This window comes from Chiloscyllium plagiosum, chromosome 4 (genome assembly GCF_004010195.1).
Source record: "Chiloscyllium plagiosum isolate BGI_BamShark_2017 chromosome 4, ASM401019v2, whole genome shotgun sequence".
Taxonomy (NCBI): domain Eukaryota; kingdom Metazoa; phylum Chordata; class Chondrichthyes; order Orectolobiformes; family Hemiscylliidae; genus Chiloscyllium; species Chiloscyllium plagiosum.
Window position 1 is genome coordinate 47,673,823 of NC_057713.1, and position 21,219 is coordinate 47,695,041.

Consider the following 21,219-nt stretch of genomic DNA (forward strand, 5'->3'; position numbering starts at 1 on the left):
CATGCCTGCAACTAAAAATCTTCTCTTTTCATTTTGGATTCAATAGCAGCAATTACTTACTCATAAAGTAATAATGCCATTAACATAAGAGTTACTGCCAAAATTTATGCACCAAAATCCAAATTAAGTTTCTCAATGAGGTTAAGATGGACTTGAAATCTCTTGACGTACAAGATTGGAATAAAATAAAATGCTAAATTTTGAGAAGTTAAGCAACAGCCACTCATTGCTTCTTGTGTGTATATTCCATGAAAAACACTTTTCATGTATTTGTCAGAATCATGGCTTCTTTTTTATGAAATATGAAGAATGGTATGCAGTACAACATTGTTATTACATGAAATATTTTTCCAAAAAAATTAGAATCCATTGTTAAGATTTCTGAGAGCAGAAGTAATTGAATACCCTGCACTGCAAACATGTGTAGAACTGCAAGTGTAAACATTTTAATTCTGATTCAAAATACATTAAAGATGCTCTATTACTCTGTCATATGCAAAAATCTCAGTATCATGATGTGAGAATTGGAGTGAGAATTTAAATTTCGTTCTGAAAAACTCTTGAAGTTTAAAAAAATTAAGAGATTCAAATTACTGCTCTCAGCATTCTAAAAACATAGACTCACCATATGAATCCTCTCATCCTACCCCTCTCATCACATCCCAACTCTAACCACTACCCCAATTACATTTCCTAGAATGAGTGAACAAAAATCAACAGGTGAAAAAAAAAGATTACATACCATTGTTATGGTTCCAGCCTTGACTCCTGCTAGAACTGAGGAAACTCGTGTCATCATACATACATGGTAGTATTTTCCTCTTTTCTTGTGACATTGTCCTTTGTTTTGAAAGATCAAAAGCTACCACTAAACATCTGAGATATTGTTGAAATGAAGGACAAGTTTTCAAAGCTTTCTGTATTGTACTCAGAACATACACAGAATGCCAAATTTTAAGCAATCAATTCAAATCATAAGATAAAATGTCCTTGTTAGTTGGCAATTCAACACTGATTGGGCGAAGGGTTGCCATAGGGAAGGTAACAGGGCACTATAGACTTCTCTAGCTGAGAGGAAATTTAAAAAAAAGGCACAAGACTTGAACACATTCCTTTTGCTTTCAGAGGAGAGGTCCCTACATAAGAATGTATATTTTTGCCTCTGGCAAGAGCGTGAATGAGTCCACATTATGAGTCCGACTGATTATCTTGTAACCACTGTCCTACTAGATAAATTTGATGTGTTCCATTTGACTATGGTTTTATTTGCTGATAAGGACATATAGTGTGTAGAGCTATATGAATCGCAACATATATATTGGCTGATGAGGGTAAGCTGGTGGATGTCAGTTGTGGAGAAACTATTAGCAATTTACCGTATGCAGTCTGCCCATGATTTCAAAACCCAAAACAAACACCTAATAATTGACGTGAATCTGTGACTGGATAACAGTAGTTGAAAAATCCTGAGTGCACGAATAGCTACACTAAAGATTAATTTAAGATAAATCAGTCAAACTCATAATCTGGATCAATTATGCTTGTTAGAATATACAGATATTCATATGAAAAGGTCCCATTCTCAGCCAGCAAAGGGAAGATGTTGAAGTTGGTCACCTTTTTTTGAATTACACAGGACCTGGGGACCCGGCAGGTGTCTTATGTTTGCCTATTCAGAGTTGACTTGCCAGACCCTTTTTGCCTCTTGTACAAATTGCTGTGATTATTTGACATTTGCTACTTTTGCATGATGAGAGGAAGTACAAAATCTTTCTGGAAGAGGTCTTTCTTTTCATCAATGCGTAAGTTCTGCACGATCGAGCAAATGGCAATATTCAAATCAATAACAAATTGCTGGAAAAACTCAGCAGGTCTGGCAGCATCTGTGCAGAGAAATCAAAGTTGATGATTCGGGTCTAGTGACCCTGCCTCAGAACTGATAGTAGCTAGGAAAAGGTTAACATTTATACAGAAGATGGAGGAAGTAATTGATAGGTAAAGAGAGAGAAAAAAAAACAGTTGGACAGACAAAGGAGGAAAGGTCAGTCCGGGGGAAAGAATAGCTGTTAATGGGGGCAATGGACTGTGTGTGGTAGTAGCCCATGTGATGACCTGGATTGGTGTGTGAGGGTTGACACGGCCTCAACCTCTAAAATTATTGAACTTGATATTAAGTCCAGAAGGCTATAAAGTTCCTAAGCAGAAAATAAGGTGGTGTCTTCCAACTTGCTCTGAGCTTTGCTCTAGCAGAGCAGCAAGCCTAAGACAGAGATGTTGGCCAGGGAACAAGGTGATGTGTTGAAGTGGCAGATCACAGGAAGCTCAGAGTTTTTTTTTGCAGTCAGAATGTAGGTGTTCTGCAAATTGGTCACCCAGTCTGCGATTTGTTTCCCTAACGTAGAGGAGGCCACGTTGTGAGCAGCGAACGCAATAGACGAAAATTGAGTGAAGTGCAAGTACAGTCTTGCTTTGCCTGGAGGTCGTGTTTGGGCCCTTGAATGTTGACGAGGGAGGATATAAATGGGCAGATGTTACAGAGGAAGTGCTTGCAAGGGAAGGTGCAATGGGGCTGTTGAGGGGTGCTGGGGGGTGAAGAAGAAGGGGACCAGGCTCTCCCAGAAGGAATGGTCCTTGTGGAAGGCTGCCAAGGGAGGAGACGGTAATATGTGTGTGGTGATGGCATTCGGCTGGAGGTGGAGGAAATGGCAGCAAAAGATCCTATTGGATGTTGATGCTGATGGGAATGTAGGTGACAACATGGGGGAGCCTATCACTGTTACGGGAAAAAAGAGAGGGGGTGAGGGCCGAAGTGAGGAAGGTAGACATAGGGACTTCCATCTTCTTCAACTGAGGATTCCCCAGCACCATAGTTGACAGGGTCATTTGCAAGGTCCGACACATCTTCTACTTTTCAATCTAGTCTAATGTATTTGCTGCTTACAATGTGGTCCCCTCTACTTTGGAGAAATGAAGCGCAGGCTGAGTGAACACTTTGCAGAACACCTACGTTCTGTCTGTAAAGAAGACCCTGAGCTTCCTGTTGCCTGACACTTCAAAACAGCACTGTATCCCTGGTTAATATCTCTGTCTCAGGCTTGCTGCTCTGCTCCAGTGAAGCTCAGCACAAGCTGGAAGGACAGCACCTCATTTTTCACTTGGGAGCTCTACAGCCTTCTGGACGCAATATCAAGATCAATAATTTTGGGGCTTGAGGGCATTTCCTTACCCCAATCCCAACATACCAGTCCTTGTCATCACATGACACATTGTCAGCTACGAATAGACCCCATTACCAAGTATTCATTCCCCTAGACTCACCTTTATCTACGCCTTTGTCTATCCAGCAGTTTTTCTCTCTCTCTTTGGGCTTTATCTCCAACAAGCATTTATTTTCCCTCAACCTCCACTCCATCTTGTATATCAATGTTAACTTTTTCCTTGCTACCATCAGTCTGAAGAAGGATCACCAGACCTACAACTTTAATTCCAATTTCTCTCCTCAAATGCTGCCAGACCGGCTGAGTTTTTCCAGCCATTCCTGTTTTTGTTTCTGATTTCCAGCATCCACATTTCTTTCGGTTCTTTGTTAATATCCAAAAACTGATATTCACAAATATACCCAGAATCACCATTTCACAATCGCTTAGGATTCAGAATGTGATTGCATTCTTCTCACATCCTTATCATCAAAACATTCCAAATTATCCTTAGAATATAAATGACAAGCTTTGCTGCTTCAAGCTTCAGTTACTGGCATTGTTTGATTTAAAGTAACTATTACATTGCCATAAAATTTTAAGAGCTTGTTATTTAATGAAAGTCACTTTGAGCCATGTATCCTTCTGACCTGACAATGTGACTGATGGTGTTACGCTGACTTAATTTATCCCAAGATGACTTGTCTGTTACTAGAGCTTATGGCTACCCACCGGCATCTGCCTTTTGTTGTTTCTCAATCTTCTCCAGTCTTCCCAGTAAGAAGTCAATTTTGTTTTTGATTTGGGTCAGTTCTTTCTTGATTGTCTGCAGCTCATCTGATTTCACTGGGGACAGAGAAGCATACATTCCAAATGCATACAGTTTCATCTTTGGTCAATATAAAACAACAGTTCCTCCAGCTTGTTGCCTCAATTTGAAAGAACAATTCAGAAAATGTTAGCATTGCTGGATTCTCATGAGATATTCATTTCTTATATATTGTGTGTGATATAATTCTAGACACCACTATATACACCTTCTTTACCTCTTATAGCTAAAGCAAAGCCGATTTTGGAATGACAATCATTTGATTAAAATTTATCTAATGCAAATATAGTGTCCAGCACATTATAGAAAAATGAGGCTTTCTAAAACATTATTTCAGGGTGTCAGTAACTCCATACTGATATAATTCTATGCAATTTATGTAAAATAGAAAGCAAACAAGTTTAAAAAATGAATAATATACAGAAATGCTTTGTCACCATTTCAAAACTAAAATCCTACAATTCTAAGGTCTGGAAAGAGAGAAATTATGGTATGTTGTAATCTGCTTTTACATAGGTTGTAATTCGCAGTTCTCGGAGGCTGACACTCCCAGAATCAGTCTAGATTCAATATACGGATACTGTTTCTTCTCTGCATTCACTCACTAGTGCAATAGCTCACTAATGCAATTAGAAATCAATTGTATCAATGGAGAAATAATCTGCTCATAGCATGACATCAATTTATTGTGGAACATGCAATAGTACATCAGATTATAAACATTATATTAGGACTGACATCTATCCAATTTAACATCTCTCTTCATGTCCAAATCATTTTCAAAATTAATTGTGAAACTGCAGCTGGAAGAATGAAATTTGATATCTTACTACACCATGATTTTAATGTGGAGGAATTCACTCTTACTAAATATAATCACTCAATTAAAAAGTGCCAAACTAATTGTCATTATATCTTAAATATAAAGATCAGAAAAGATACTTTCGGATGACAAGCAAAATAGTGCCTTTTTATTTTGCTGCAGTTCATAGAAATTCAAAGCTTATTGATAAGCTTTGTTTGATAAAAAGCAAATTTAATGGAGATAACAGCAAAACCTGAAGTTTATCCTAATAATTGTATTTGTCCGATGTCAAGTACATTTAATAATGACACCACATTATATAAAAAGCAAATTTAATGGAGATAACAGCAAAACCTGAAGTTTATCCTAATAATTGTATTTGTCAGATGTCAAGTACATTTAATAATGACTACCACATTATTAATCGTATTGTTGTTAGACCATAAAATTCAAATAGCACCTTTAAGTCAAATCTTAAAACAATTTGATCAAAACATTTATTTCTTTGATATTTTCAAGTAGATAAAGGACATATATGAGGCTTATAATGTTTAATTATATTTGTGTTTCAATATGACCTTATAGCTGAAGGACAATAACATGCTTAATGTGCTTCCATGCCTGTGTGCTGTGCTGAATACAAAGAAGATTTGAGCATTTAATTTACTGATGAAATGAAAAGGGACGTAGAGGTACAACTTCTCTTTTTCATTTGAAGGTTCATTAACATTCCTATTTATGAGATTTATTGCTGCTAATATCCTTCCATGTGAAACTTGCCAAGTGTGGAGCTGACCAGACCTCTCAGTCACCGCCCATTTTAATTCTCCTTCCCACTTCCATTCCGACATGACCATCTTTGGCCTCCTCTATTGCCACAATGAACCAAACCGCAAATTGAAGGAACAACACCTCATCTTCTGCCTGGTCAGCCGACAGCCTGGAGGACTCAACATTGAGTTCTCCAATTTCAATTAACCTCTCTTCGCATCCCCTGATTGCCTTCTCAGCCCTCCCCCTCCCTTCCACCCCTTCTAGTCACCTACCAGATTCATTCCTCTCATTGACCAACCAGATTGTACCCTTTACCTGTCTTCATCAATCTCCAAGGAGAAAGTGAGGATTGCAGATGCTGGAGATCAGAGCTGAAAATATGTTGCTGGAAAAGCGCAGCAGGTCAGGTTGGCTGAGACAAGGTGGGGGGAGGGGAAATGAGGAAACTGGAGAAATCTGAGTTCATCCCTTGTGGTTGGAGGGTTCCTAGGCGGAAGATGAGGCGCTCTTCCTCCAACCGTCGTGTTGCTATGGTCTGGCGATGGAGGAGTCCAAGGACCTGCATGTCAGCTGATTTCCTAGAGTCGCTGATATCCTGAAACATTCACATTGATTTCTCTCCACAGATGCTGCCAGACCTGCTGAGTATTTCCAGCAATTTCTGTTTGTGTTTCTGATTTCCTGTATTCGCAGTTCTTTCGGTTTTCCTTTATTTCACATCTTTGGCTTTCATTGTTGATCCAACCAAAATGTATTACATCGTATTTCTTTAGGCTAAAATTCAGCTACCACTTATTCAATCATTCCATCAACCTGCCCATGCCCATTTGAAGTCTATCACTATCTTCCTCACATTCACAATACTTCCACATTTATGTGTAATCAGTAACTTTTAAAATTGTGCCAAAACCTAGTATGTTATTATAGATCATAAAAGAAGTAGCATTCCTAAAATGAACCCAATGGAGAATCCCGTACACACATACATTCCTCCATTTTGAAAGCAACATTCATCACTACTCTGCTTCCTGTCACTCAGGCAACATTATATTTATGCTGCTAATGTCCCAATTACTCTCTGGGCTTTAATTTTGCTGACAAGCCCTTTATGTGGTATTTTATTAAATGTCTTTTACAAGTCCATCTACAGCACATCAACTGCATTATTCTCATCAACCCTACCTGTTACTTCATTTAAAAACCCAATTAAGTTAGAATAACACAGTTTACCCTCAATAAATCTCTGTTGGCTTTTCTTAATTAATCCACATTTGTCTGATTGACTGGTAATTCTGTCCTGGATTATCATATCTGAATGCTTCTACAACAACAAGATTAAACTTGGAAAGCTTATCCCATGGAAGAGGCTCAGTATCAATTTGTTTATCCAGTAATGAAATGGCAAGATGCTTTCTTGGGTTAGTAGCAATCGATATCACAAGACTAGGTGCCAGCATGTAGATATATACAGGTTAAATACTGCGTTCTTAGCGTAAAAGACATGGGAAATTTAATCTATTTTTGTCCTGTAAAGCTTAGTGAAGAATCAATGACCACGTTTGTTAATAGAGGTAAATGTATTAGTACAACCTGTGTCGAGAAGATACTTTCCAAAAGTTACTTGGCAAATCAGTATACCCAATGCAGTACAAACTATAATTATGTTAATTTTTTGGATGATTGAAATTAAGGCTGATGAAGCATGTTGAATACTTCCCAATTTTGTCGTAATGTGAGTGGAATGCACAAAAATGGTCTTCACATGACCTTAGTAAATGGGAGGAGGAACTGTCAGAAAACTAAGGAAATATTCAATGCAAATATTCAAGAGTTTGATTATTCACAGTTCTGGCGAGGAGCGGAAAAAGTGACCTTTTCACTTTGTAAGCATCCTGATCTTTCTGATGATTTTCTGTTCCTGCCATTTCCTCCTCCCCGCGTGTCACTGTAGGTCGGGGCCATTGTCAAGCAAACATTACATAAATTGTTGTAGATTATCAGCATTTTGGAATTGTTCTGGAGCTATCTGGTCCAGAAATTTGATGGTTTACTTTAACAGTGCTCTTACAGACACACAATCAAGACTGGATTTCTTTTTAGCATCTGTACCTTAGTCTTGGTCTGTAACAAAATTCGTGAACTTGGAGCTCAGAGAATATACCTGTCCCATAGCCGCCAGGCTCTGAACTTGTGATTTTATATTGAGGATTTATAGTCAATAACAATATCATGATTACTGCCAAGAATCAGGCAATGGCCTGCCTATTGTGTCATATATTACTGCACATTAGCATGGAATCCAATGAGTGAAATTCTTTGCTTTTGATATAGATCCTGGAGGCTTCTCATTGAGAACACAACAAACTATGCCCACTGTCTATTGAACCATTTCCCTGTGGGTATCTCTTGTGAACAATGAGAACAAATTGCTCTCAGACTAAACCCAGAAGCATCAGCAAACGGTCTTTTGTCACCCATCTACCAGTTGGAAATGAAACATAAGGCAATTGACACCTTTCGATTATAATAGTGCTATTCATGAGCTGATGCTGGGCTCCTGTTGGTGTTTCTCAGTGAAAGTATCCCACATGAGGCAGACGTGTTAAATTTGGTTGAATTTGAATTCGATCCAGTTGCTGGGAGTAACAGCAAAACTAGGGTCTGAAGTTCACAAAACAAGAAGATCTCTACTCTGAGCTAAAATGGCACCGATGCCTAGTTTTCATAAGATCCTATCCCAAATCAGGGACACACCATTTTCAATGAGGGGAGGGAAGAATGAGGGCAGGATGGATTTCACCCATCTGTAATTCAATTTGATTGTGAGGCTTTGAGTACCAATGTTTATTTTCACATGAGATTATATGCTTAAAAACATTTATTCATGTAAAGGATTAAGTCTTGAAGGAAGTTACATGCTGAAATGGACCTCGTAATGACTGTTTTTATGAAATATAAGGCACTTCTTATTGGGGTCTGAGCAACATGGGCTATGGTGAGATTTATGGTGGAATAAGATAACAAGTCCAGTGAGGTCAATCTTGACATTGGAAGCTTCCTGCTCCTTTTTTAAATGTTTTTGCCTAGAGGCTTAGCATGTTTCAAGATGCACAGTGGCCTTTCAAATGTGGCACAGGTGCTGATCTTTCAGAGGATACCTGCTGAGTTGTGAGTGGTTCTGGGAATGGTGTGTGGTAAGATGGGGCAGAAATCAGACATGGCAGTGATACAGCAAGAAAAGGCAGGGCATGAAAACTGGCTAGGCTGCATGGCAAAAACACTCTCCAAAAATCTTGATGCAATTTGCCCTTGGCCAAAAATAGCTTCATTCTGGATTAGTGGTGCTGGAACAGCACAGCAGTTCAGGCAGCATCCAAGGAGCTTCGAAATCGACGTTTCGGGCAAAAGACCTTCATCAGGAATATGAAGGGCTTTTGCCCGAAACGTCGATTTTTAAGCTCCTTGGATGCTGCCTGAACTGTTGTGCTATTCCAGCACCACTAATCCAGAATCTGGTTTCCAGCATCTGCAGTCATTGTTTTTACCTCAAAAATAGCTTCATCCCATTGTTGTGTGCAACAGATATTTTGTATTTATGTTATATCATCTGAACACAGTTCCTGAAGTCTGCCAATGGTGGATACAAAGTGAGTAAATATCATCCGAGTTGGCACTATGTTTGCGCTGGAGCTAAAAAGGGCTGTGGGAATATTTCCGGCAACGTGGGTTGACATGAGTTGACACTAAGCTGGCACAGAGTGTATAAAGGTTTATGAGGATGGACAGATGGGCAGAGAGAACATGGATGACATGAAAAGCAAAGGTGGAGTGGTTTTGAGGCCATCAGATAGAATAATTTGGGCGAAGGATGGGGGAAGGAACTGGTAGGATTTGAGGAGTGAGAGATAGATGATTATTTCTCCTTTCACTGTTTTTGTTGTAACTGGGATGAAGCTTCAGAATGAAGGGGTCAGTTTAATGCCCAGAAGGGGACATGGTGACTGACTAGTGCTCCAGACATGCCAAGCGATCCTCCTGACTTACCTGGGTAGGAATTATCCAATGATCGACCTGTAGAAGGATCCCCCATGTCATCAGCCTCCAACCATGGTGGACTGGCTGTTTTTCTGCTTTTTAATTAGCTCTTAAAAAGTTGATGACAGGACACCTCCATGCTACACCACCCCCTCAGCTACTTAGCTGCTATTGAATCCTGTTGCTTTTCTCAAACTGGAAGGCATCAGGTGGGCTCTAATCTTCATGATCCAGGCTGCCACTGTATTTGAACTGGAGCCTGTTTCCATACCAATAAGGACATGTTTTCATGAAAAGTCCCAGGCCAAAGGTTGTTCTCCCTGAAGATGGGTTCAGGACCCAGTAACAACTCCAAAGTGAAAATGTAGATCCGTGCACTTATTCAGTATTGGATTCGGCAGAATATTCATGGGAAGAAGAAGAGTGCTAAAGGCAAAGCACAGAAAATTTATGATTTGGAGATGCCGGTGTTGGACTGGGGTGTACAAAGTTAAAAATCACACAACACCAGGTTATAGTCCAACAGGTTTAATTGGAAGCACACTAGTTTTCGGAGCAATGCTCCTTTATCAGGTGATAGTGGAGGGCTCAATCCTAACACACAGAATTTATAGCAAAAATTTACAGTGTGATGTAACTGAAATTATACATTGAAAAATTGATTGTCAGTTAAGCCTTTCATCTGTTAGAATACAGTGATAGTTTCACTTCTTTCATGTATAAATCACAAAACTTTTTAAAAAAAAGTTGCATTCTTGGGTTAGCTGTCAACAATGGTGATAGCGAGACACTATGTTGAAGGTGTTGGCCCCCTTTGTTCTCTGTCTATGCCATGATGTTTAGATTGATCCTAATCTAAAAAGCGAGATAACGGAGTTTTACATAAATTCATGCAGTTTTTGAGCTCAGAGTTCTACATGTATGCATGCAGTTTTTGAGCAAAGTACAATGTAACCCTGCAATGTTAATTTAAAAAAATTAAGAATAGTATCAGACTTCAAGAAAATCAGCATTGCACAAGATGGGTGGCAGGTCAGAAAATTTGAACAGAATATAAAAGCAGCAAAGATTAATAAGGTGGATAAAATTAGAGCAAGAGACAAAGTTAGATAGAAATATAACAACAGATTGTAAGAGCTTCTATAGTTATTTATAAATGAAAGGACTTAAACAAGAATGTTGGTCCTCTGGAAAGTGAATCTGGGGATTAATGGAAAATAAAGACATGGCAGATGGAATGGACAGAATTTTTGATCAGAATTATAGGATACAAGTAGTATTCCAGAATTAGCTGAAGATCAGGAAAAGGAAGGGAGGGACTGAAAATTATAATCACTAGGGAAGTGGTACTGAGAACCTCGTTGAAGCCACAGTCCCAACATCATGATGGGTTTTATCCTGAGGTCTTCAAAGAAGATAGATGATGTATTGGTCTCCAAAAGGAGAGGAAGAAAGCAGGAATGAATAAGCTATTTAGCTTAACATCCGTCAGGGAAATATGTTATAATGTTTTATTAAACGTGTTATGGGCACTTCCAAGTTCAAGATGATCAGGCAGAATCAATATGGCTTTATGAAAGTGAAATCATGTTTAACCAATTTATTGAACATCATTGAGGAAATAACATCTGCTGTGGATAAAGGAGAACCAGTGATGTCTGACATTTGGATTTCCAGAAGGCAATTGATAAGGAATCACATCAAATGTTATTGTTGGAAATGAAAAGGTCATGGTGTAGGAGGTAACATATCGATGTACATGGAAAATGGGCTTATGAACAGGACATAGAGTGGTCAAAAATGGTCATTTTATGTTAGAGAAATTATACCAAATCGAGTGCCAGAGGGATCAATGCTATGGTTTCAACATTTTACAATTTATATAAGTTATTTGGATGAAGGAACTGAGTTATGAGTGTTGAATTTGCTGATAAACAAAGATAGGGAGGAAAGTACATTGTGAAGAGATCAAAAAGATGTTACAAAAGGACATTAAGTGCATCAGCAAAGATATGGAAAAGTGTGAAATTGTCCAATTTGTAAGGAAGAATAAAAATTATTTAAATAATGACAGATTGCAGAGCTGAGAGCGATTTGCGTGTCCATGATTTGCAATGTTCACATACAGTATGGCAAGTAATTGGATACCCAATGGAATGCTATAATTTTTTATAAGGAGAATTGAATACAAAAGTAGAAAGGTTAAGCTTCATTTACATAGGGCATTGGTTTGATAATATCTAGAACACTGTGTACAACACTGACCTCCTTATTTAAAGGAAAGATGTAAATCCCTTGGCGCAATTCAGAGAAGGGTTACCAAACTGATATCAGGAATGATTGAGTTGTTTTAGGAGGAAAGGTTGGACTGGCTAAGCTTGTAAGTGCTGAAGTTTAGAGAAATAATAGGTCATAGAGATGTACAGCATGGAAACAGATCCTTCGGTCCAACCCGTCCATGCTAACCAGATATCCCAACCTAATCTAGTCCCACCTGCCAGCACCCGGCCCATATCTCTCCAAACCCTTCCTATTCATATACCCATCCAAATGCCTCTTAAATATTGCAATTGTACCAGCCTTCACCACATCCTCTGGCAGCTCATTCCACACACGTACCACCCTCTGCATGGAAAAGTTGCCCCTTAGGTCTCTTTTATATCTTTCCCTTCTCACCCTAAACCTATGCCCTCTAGCTCTGGACTCCCCCACCCCAGGGAAAAGACTTTGCCTATTTACCCTATCATAATTTTGTAAACCTCTCTAAGGTCATCCCTCAGCCTCCGACGCTCCAGGGAAAACAGCCCCAGCCTGTTCAGCCTCTCCCTATAGCTCAGATCCTCCAACCCTGGCAACATCCTTGTAAATCTTTTCTGAACCCTTTCAAGTTGGTGACTGGATTGAAGCATGTAAGATCATTTTGATAAAATGATGTGGAAATTATTATTTTTCACTTGTGGAAGAATATGGAACTCAACTTTGGGAGGGTGTGGGTGTCACTGTTTGAAAATAAAGCAGTAGCTCATTTGAGAGAGAAATATGGGCTATTGAGCCTTTGGAACTCTCTTCCTCAAAAGCTGTTGGAAAAGTTGTTGAGTAATACCAAGATAGAGATAGATGGATTCCTGGTAAGAAAGTTATCAGATATAGGTGGGAACATAGAGAGTAAACAGATTAGCCATGATCATATTGAGTGGGGTGAGGATTGATGGGCCAAATGGCTACTCCTGTTCCTAAATCAGACCTTTGTATGTACTATGATAACTCCAGGAAGGCCCTTAGCCTTTTAACCAGCGATGACATAAACAAATTAGACACCAACTATCATGGAAGGGTAGTTAGGTATTTACTAACCATTAAGGGTTTTACTTAATGATATAAAAGGGTTTTACTTAATGTGGCATAGAGTCAAGCTGAGAAAGGTGCAAAAACAAAAGGCTTTGCAAGACTCTAAATACACATCAACCTCAAGAAGAGAAAAGATAGTGTCTAATCAAGAGACAAAATGTTGTAAACTAACTGCAAGTTGAACACTGATGTTTCCCCATGACAGCTGCTGGCCACTCTGCTTGTCAAGTGTTATAATGCTTTTTGCACATTGTGATAAACTTACTGAAGTCTCTGAAGCTTTTGAAAACATTCTCATAGGCATGTGGTTTTATAACTAGTTTGAGTTGAAACTACTCTTCCTTTCAGATCAGCTTACTTAACTAAAGTCTGCAATTTTAATTGATGTTAGTCTTAAAATTAAAGCAAATCCCAGGCCTTACCCAAAAGATGCCAAGAATATTTTAAGACAATGAGGTTAAAATGTTCAGAGTTTTTCCTTGTTAATATATACTAGCCAGGTCTCACTGACGAGGATACAGACTTGGGAGACTCTCAGTTTGCTATTCTCAGTTAAGTTTCTGTTGTAACACACACTTACCTGGAGGCCAGTTGCAATTTTTGTGATACACATTTTGATTCAGCATCAGGTAACAGAATGCTGATGATTGTGATCACTAGATATGTGAGACTATAAACTATCACCATGGGCGGCACGGTGGCACAGTGGTTAGCACTGCTGCCTCAAAGTGCCAGAGACCCGGGTTCAATTCCCGCCTCAGGAGACTGACCGTGTGGAGTTTGCACATTCTCCCAGTGTCTGCGTGGGTTTCCTCCGGGTGCTCCGGTTTCCTCCCACAGTCCGAAAAAGTGCAGGTCAGGTGAATTGGCCATGCTAAATTGCCCATAGTGTTAGGTGCAGGGGTAAATGTAGGGGAATGGGTCTGGGTAGGTTGCGCTTTGGCGGGTCGGTGTGGACTTGTTGGGCCGAAGGGCCTGTTTCCACACTGTAAGTAATCTAATCAAACTCCAGCATCATTTGAATTAATTTATTGTTGTCATATATACCTAAGTACAGTGAAAAGTTTTGGTTTGCATGCAGTACAGGCAGACCATAACATACAGGTACATACAAATCATAGGGTGTTTAGACAGAGTGAGGTATACAAAGTTACAGCTGCACAGGAGCTGCACAAAAGCAAGACCAGCATTTGATTTGAAATTAGAGAGGCCCATTCATAGTCTAATAACAGCAGGGAAGAAGCTGTTCTTGAACCTGTTGGTACATATTTTAAGCTTCTGTATGTTCTGCCTGATGGGAGAGTTTGGAAGAGAGAATTACCAAGGTGGGAAGGTTCTTTGATGATGCTGGCAGCTTTTCTGTGGCAATGTCAAGTGCAGATGGAGTCCATGGATGGAAGGTTGGATTTTGTGACGATCAGGGCTATGTACACAACTTTCTGTAGTTTCTTACGTTCCTGGACAGAACAGTTGCCATTCTGCATCTTAGCTTGAACACTTTCTGTGGTGTATCTGTAAATGTTGGTGAAGATCTTTATGGACATGCTGGATTTCCTCAGCCTCTGGAGGAAAAAGAAGCATTGTTGTTCCTTCATGAGAGGTCTACAACAAATTGTTGGTTACCGTCACTCATAGGAACTTGACACTCTCGACCCTCTCCACCTTAGCTGCATTTATGTAGATAGGGGCATGTTCTCCATTTTTTCTGAAGTCAATGATCAGTTCTTTAGTTTTGCTGACATTGAGGGAGAGATTGTTATCTTTGTACCATGACACAGAGCATTCTATCTCCTTCCATTAGATTGTAAGGGCTTATAGATAATAGTGTGGCAACATCCTAGACTATGATATTTTATCATGCACAGCACGAAGACAAAAAGAAACTCTTCACAGATCTCAGAGAGTCTGTCTATTTGCCACTGAAGATGCTCCTCAGCATGGAATATTTATGCAACATCATCAGGACAGAACAACTCCTTGATGAGGACTTGATGCACTTGTGTTTTAGATTTCAGACAAGCAAAAAGGAACAGCTTCCTGCCAGCTTTGTAGTTGACCTGAATGCATATGACAGCAGCAAAGAAAAGAATGTGCTAAAAAGTGTCAATGCCTGAACATAGCCTTGTTTGACTCCACAGTGGATCTTCAAGTTTTCCAATGTTGTGCTATCTTAGCTGAACCTACTGATCGTCTTGTCAGTAAAACAAGAAATCATATTGAGCATCTTTGGTAGCAGTGTCAGGTTTAGGCATAAGATAAGTATGTTACAGTTTAGGGCTTCACATTATGAGGGAGCTGTAAGTATAAAGTCATAGAGTTACACGGCATGAAAAGAGACCCTTTGGTCCAACTTGTCCATGCCAACCAACTCTCCTAAATTGATCTAGTCTCATTTGCCAGCATTTAAAACCAAATCCCTCTAAACTCTTCCTATTCATGTACCCATCCAGATGTGTAATGTTCTTTATCCCATTCCCCTCAATCTAACTCCCCTCTAGTTCTTTATCCAATTCCCTTCAATCCCATGTCTCCCACTGGGCATCTGTCCTCCTGCCTCTGAGAAGATTTCCTCCCTCACTAACTCAGTCAAAACCATTCCCCCCCTCTGTGATTCTGAACATTTTGATTCAATCCCACTGGTCCCCAATCTTCTCTGCTCCCTGGAGAACATTCCCAGTTCTCCCAGTGTCTCCTTGTAAATTGAAGACTGAAATCGCAGAGAGGGAGGGTGCCCCTGTATACAGGGCAACCTCACTCAAACACTTAACATTTTTTCAAAATTTGACCCCTCCCATTTTGAAGGGAGAATATTTCTGACAGGGTGAGCCAAGCTGAGGGCAAATGGCAACTATGAGTAAACAAGGGACAGGTTGAACAGGCTGGGGCTGTTTTCCCTGGAGCGTCGAAGGCTGAGGGGGTGACCTTATAGAGGTTTACAAAATTATGAGGGGCACGGATAGGATAAATAGATCGGGATCGGGGAGCCCAGAACTAGAGGGCATAGGTTTAGGGTGAGAGGGGAAAGATATAAAAGAGACCTAAGGGGCAACTTTTTCACGCAGAGGCGGTACGTGTATGGAACGAGCTGCCAGAGGATGTGGTGGAGGTTGGTACGATTGCAACATTCAAGAGGCATTTGGATGGGTATATGAATAGGAAGGGTTTGAAGGGATATGGGCTGGGTGCTGGCAGGTGGGAATATATTAGGTTGGGATATCTGGTTGACATGGATAGGTTGGACCGAAGCAGTACATCTCTATGACTCTATGAACGGCTGATGTGGGCAAACTGTCCCTCCCACACACTAGTTTTGCATCTCTTCTCTGAATATGAAAATTATCTAAATTTAAAGTTTAACACAATCAGTTGAAAATAATGTAATGGGAAAAAATAATTTTCTAAAGCAGATATTTGCATTCGAATATATACTTACACAGCTACACAACTAATATGTAAAACAGTCTTCCTCAGAGATTAAACACGATTGGAGAGTTTTGATTTATTTCTTGGCTCCATTCAAGAAATACAGTACTCAGACTCCCAGGCTCCTAAGTCTCATTAATGTGGTTTGATAGTGTCTCATCTTTCCTTGATTAGTGATAATTACACAATTCATTTAGATACTTAGATCACTAAAAAAAAGTCTTATATGACCTCTTTCAAGATAATAATGGAAATAAAGACATAGATTCTTTCCTCATTATTATAGAGAGCCTGTTAAAAATGAGAAGAATGATTGAAATGAGTTTAGATGAAAAATAAAAAGGAGCAGCTGCTTGAAGTACAGCGGGATAGAATGGAATTATAAGAGTTCAGTGTGCAAGGGAGTGCCATTTTAAATTTTAAGAGGCAATTAATTTTTTTAATAAAATCTAGTTCTGCTTTCATTCAATTAGTATCTTACTTAAATTTATTGCTTTAAAGTGTTATTTGTTTCCAGGCTTGGGTCAGGCTAATCAAGCTCTCTGCTGGAGACGAGGTGAAATGAACTAATTAAACAATTGCCTAAACAAGCTGCATCAGGTAGTGGACTCATTTGAATCTTAGTAGTGTAATTCACAATGTTTTACTGCAACGCATGAAGTGCAAAGTGGAATCAGAGTCTGGTTAAGTAAGAGAATTCAGAGAGAGGGAATGGAGGCACTCTTTTCTTTTTCTTTTTCAATCTTTGTTAATATCCAGGAGATCAGGAGTTGAAAACAACACAATAGGGCTGCGCTTTTTCGAAACTATCAGAGTGATATTACAGGCTAACTATAAAGTCATTCATTTCTAATCTTCAGTTTACGGTTAGGAATAAAAGAGTAAGTTTAGTTTTTGGCAGGCCAGCGTGGCCACATGGCACATCCACCTTGTGGTGTGTGTGAATTTGCGGCCACTTCACATGAACTAAATCAGTATGTGCAGTGCAGGAACAGCAACTGACGACAGAAATCAGAGCTTTGGGTTTCAGAACTTGAGTGGTGGCTGGAATGATAATGGTCCATCTTTGAGGTGGAGAGTAATATGGGTAGGATTTTCTGCGAAGTGATTACACCTCAGGTTAAGGGCGTGCAGGTAGATAGAGAACGGGGGACTGGGCCAGCCAGTCCAAAGAGAACGAAGCACATAATGCAGGAGTTCCCTATGGTTCCTACTCAATAATTTGTTCTCCATTCTAAATACTGATGAGGGCAATGGCACCGCACAGGAGTTTTGTAAGCTCTAGCCTGATAGCACCAGCTCTACAGGAGGGAAGGAAAAGTTGTAAAAGAGCAGCAGATTTATTAGTTTGGGTAACAGACAGGTGATTGAGGCTGTGGATAAGACATCAGCAGAGTATAATGCCTCCCTAGTGCCAGGGTCAGGGATGTCCCTGATTAGCAACAGGATCTGGTGATCAGTCAGAGGTCAGAGCTCATTTTGTACCAGTGATGTACAGTAGAAGGGGGAATATGATTCTGTGTTCAGAATTTAGGGAGCTTGGTAAGAACTTAGCACTTCCAATGGGAACTTCCAATATAGTAATCTCTGGATTATTCTCAGTACCTCACACAAGTGAGTACAGGAATAGGAAGGTGAATGTATAGTTAGTGCAGAAGGGAGAGGTCTTCAAATTCTTGGGACAAGGACTGGCAAGGAGAAGATGGCACCAGTATAAATTAGATGGGTTGCATCTGAATGGAGCTTGGATGGAGTTCCTCGCATTTTGCTTGTGCTTAAGGAAATGTTTTTAACTAACTCTGTAACGATACCAGCATCAGGAAGAATACCAGAGTGCTCAAAATATTGGGAAAGAATCTAGAATAGAGAATGTTAAGTTAATATGTGAAGAGGATATAATGGAGAAATTAAAACATTCTAAATGTAGTTCTAAAACTGAATGTACTTTGACTTAAAGGTAAAGAAGGGTGCTTAGTGTGGTCTATAAACCACCAACTAGTGGGAAGGATGGAAAATTACAAAGAGAGGAAATCACAGAGGTGCAAACATTGAGTGTAATGGAGGACTTGAATTGCCCAAATATAGATTAGAATTGTGATAATACTAAGGGCAGAGAGAGATAAGATATTTTTACATTGTGTTATTAGGGAGAATTTTCTACAACAGTATGTGTTAAACCCAACTATAAAGGAGGCACTGCGACACCTGGTCCTCAAGGTTGAGAAGGATGAGGCAGATCAGGTGACCATGAAGGAACAATTATTGTTGTAAGATGAAGTTCAGATGACACTGGAAAAGGACAATGGACAATCCAGAGTGAAAACAATTAATTAACAAGCAGAGGCTGATTTCAATGAGGTAAGAGTGGAGCTAGTTTAGACAGACTGAAGTCAAAGACTGGTGAGAAAATCTGTTGCAGAACAATGGACAATCTTCAAAGAAGATAGAGTTTAGATGCTGCTAAAGTGTATTTCCCTAAACAGGAAAAGGTGGTCAAACAAAGCCAGAGTTTCAGGGACGAAGAAGAGAGTAAGGTAAAAATTAAAGATGTGCTGCGACAGAGAGACCTAGTTGAATATGTACATATGCCATTAAAAGGGCAGTTAGGAAGTGTAGTTAACCAATTGTGTATTATTCTATGATTAATAAATAATGGCATAGATTATAATGGCAAGGAAGCTATGTTGAACTTCTATCAGACACTTGTTAGATCACAGCTGGAGTAATGTGCACAATTCTGGGTGCCACATATTGGAAGGATGTGAACAATTTGGAGAGAATGCAATAGATGTTTATAAGAATGGTTCCAAGATGGATGGGAAAGGTTAGATGGATTAGTACTGTTTTCCCTGGGAAAGAGAAGTCTGAAATTCACAGCCTGGAAGTGTGGCGTAGACAATACTGATATAGAGGCATTTCAGAGTTCATTAGATTATTATTTAATTATACATAACATGAAGGGTTATGGGAAAGGGCGCTGAGAATGGCATTATTTCATGGTGTTCATTTGGAGAGTCAGTGCAAAAAATGCCTCTCCTTCAACACCACACCAATTCTGTGATTCAGTCAAACAATGTCAGAAAGTTATTTCATTGTAATAAAAAGGTGGGACCTTAAACTCAAGACATGCAGTCAGGCTCCCAGCAACCACAAGGATTCACCTCTTTTACAGAGGACAGATAACCACAGATATGATTATGACTATTGCATGTGTGACTGTTACAAAGCCTGAAAATCCAACTGAAAAGAAAAGCTCCACAAAATCTAATGATTTTGGTTTCTGAGGAGTTTTGACTGAGGATGTTATTTCAATCTGGATATGAGATGTCCCTCAAACTGTCAACTTTGGAGTAGCTCATTTGAGAAATTGAAGTAAACATTCAAAAGTTGTCTTAAATCCTTGAACAGCATCTATTTAATTCAATACAAGTTCACAAGTGAAAGCAAAACAAACAAACAAATGAAAACAAGACTGGCTAGTATACTCTCCAACAACTGGCTGTGTTTTGTCTGCAAATTCTTTTCAACATCATGAGCACTGGCCAGTGATGGGTCTAATGATCAACAAAGTCATGCTGGAATTCAAAATCACGATAACTCTGAGGATAATTGAACAACTTTGAATACAAATTTGAGAAAATGTGAGTTAACCTTGGATTCAAATTGGGAGGAACAGATGAAAAAGGAGAAAGCATACTAGAAGGATGTGCCTGAAGTATTGCAGTGTTATTGCAGTTGAATGCACATTATTCAAACGTGGAGTAGCTTTTAGGAAAGGTGAGGAAAGATTTGGCTCACCACATAATGAGAACTTTCTTCACTTTACACAACTCTTTGCCTAATTTCATCTATTTTTTGCCAACTGTATAAAAGATTTTGGAATCTGGGAAATCTTCATACTCGAAAAGAATGTAATTAACTCATCCACCTTATATTTGTAAAGTCATAGGATCTATTTTCAATGTCTTGAAAAAAGCAGGATACTTCAGTTTGTCTGCTGACATTGCATGAGTTCTTTCACATGTTGATCAACTAACTGTTCTTGCATGATATGTGTTACCCAATGATGGCTGCCCTATTGTACGCTTTCCAACTTACCTTGAATTAGAAAAGCGTGGTGGTGAAATTATGGCCAACATGGATTTTCCAGCAATAGCTGCTAAGTTGACTTCAGTAAGTGAAGATAACAGTTATGTCATGATGCAGCAGAAATAGCAGGAAGATACAAAGGCATGAAGCAAGAATTTTGTAAGAACAATAAGCATGCCATATATATTCCATGTGATGGACATTCATTAAATGTAGGAGAAAGTGAGGACTGCTGGAGATAAGAGTCTTCCTGATGAAGAGCTTATGCTTGAAACGTTGGTTCTCCTGCTCCTCGGATGCTGCCTGACCAGCTATGCTTTTCCAGCACCACAATTTTTGATTCATTACATATAGCTGGCCATGCTACCGAGTTGTAAGTTTTTGCTGTTGTGCAATAAATAATTTTTTTTCCTCTGTCTCTACAAAACACTGTACCCAGTACTCATATAATTTTTGGACCCTGGTTTATGTATTAAAACATCAGTCTGATAGTAGCTCTGAAACATACAAAGTCTACTTTAGTCATAGCTGAGAGTTATGGTTTAATCATTGATGTTTTTACTCATCTTTCTACTGACATGGTGAAACAAGGAGAGAAACAGGCATTCTGTAGGAGAAAAATGGAGGAATTACAGCTTGTGTTCATGTGAGAACTTTCATCTAACAAGAGATACCACAATAGAAGCAAGACCCTTCAGGATGAATGGAGATACTTTAGG

The 21,219-nt window shown here is 39.3% G+C and overlaps 1 protein-coding gene across 6 annotated transcripts in view; it reads right to left on the reverse strand.

The window, feature by feature from the left end:
- The window catches only part of LOC122549028 (RNA-binding Raly-like protein), a 634,594-nt gene that overhangs the window by 117,115 nt on the left and 496,260 nt on the right, over positions 1–21,219 (reverse strand). For all 6 annotated transcript variants that reach the window (XM_043688161.1, XM_043688162.1, XM_043688165.1 and 3 more), the window contains one exon: positions 3,930–4,043. In XM_043688161.1, coding sequence (XP_043544096.1) covers positions 3,930–4,043 — 114 coding nt within the window. The remainder of the gene's footprint in view (positions 1–3,929; positions 4,044–21,219) is intronic.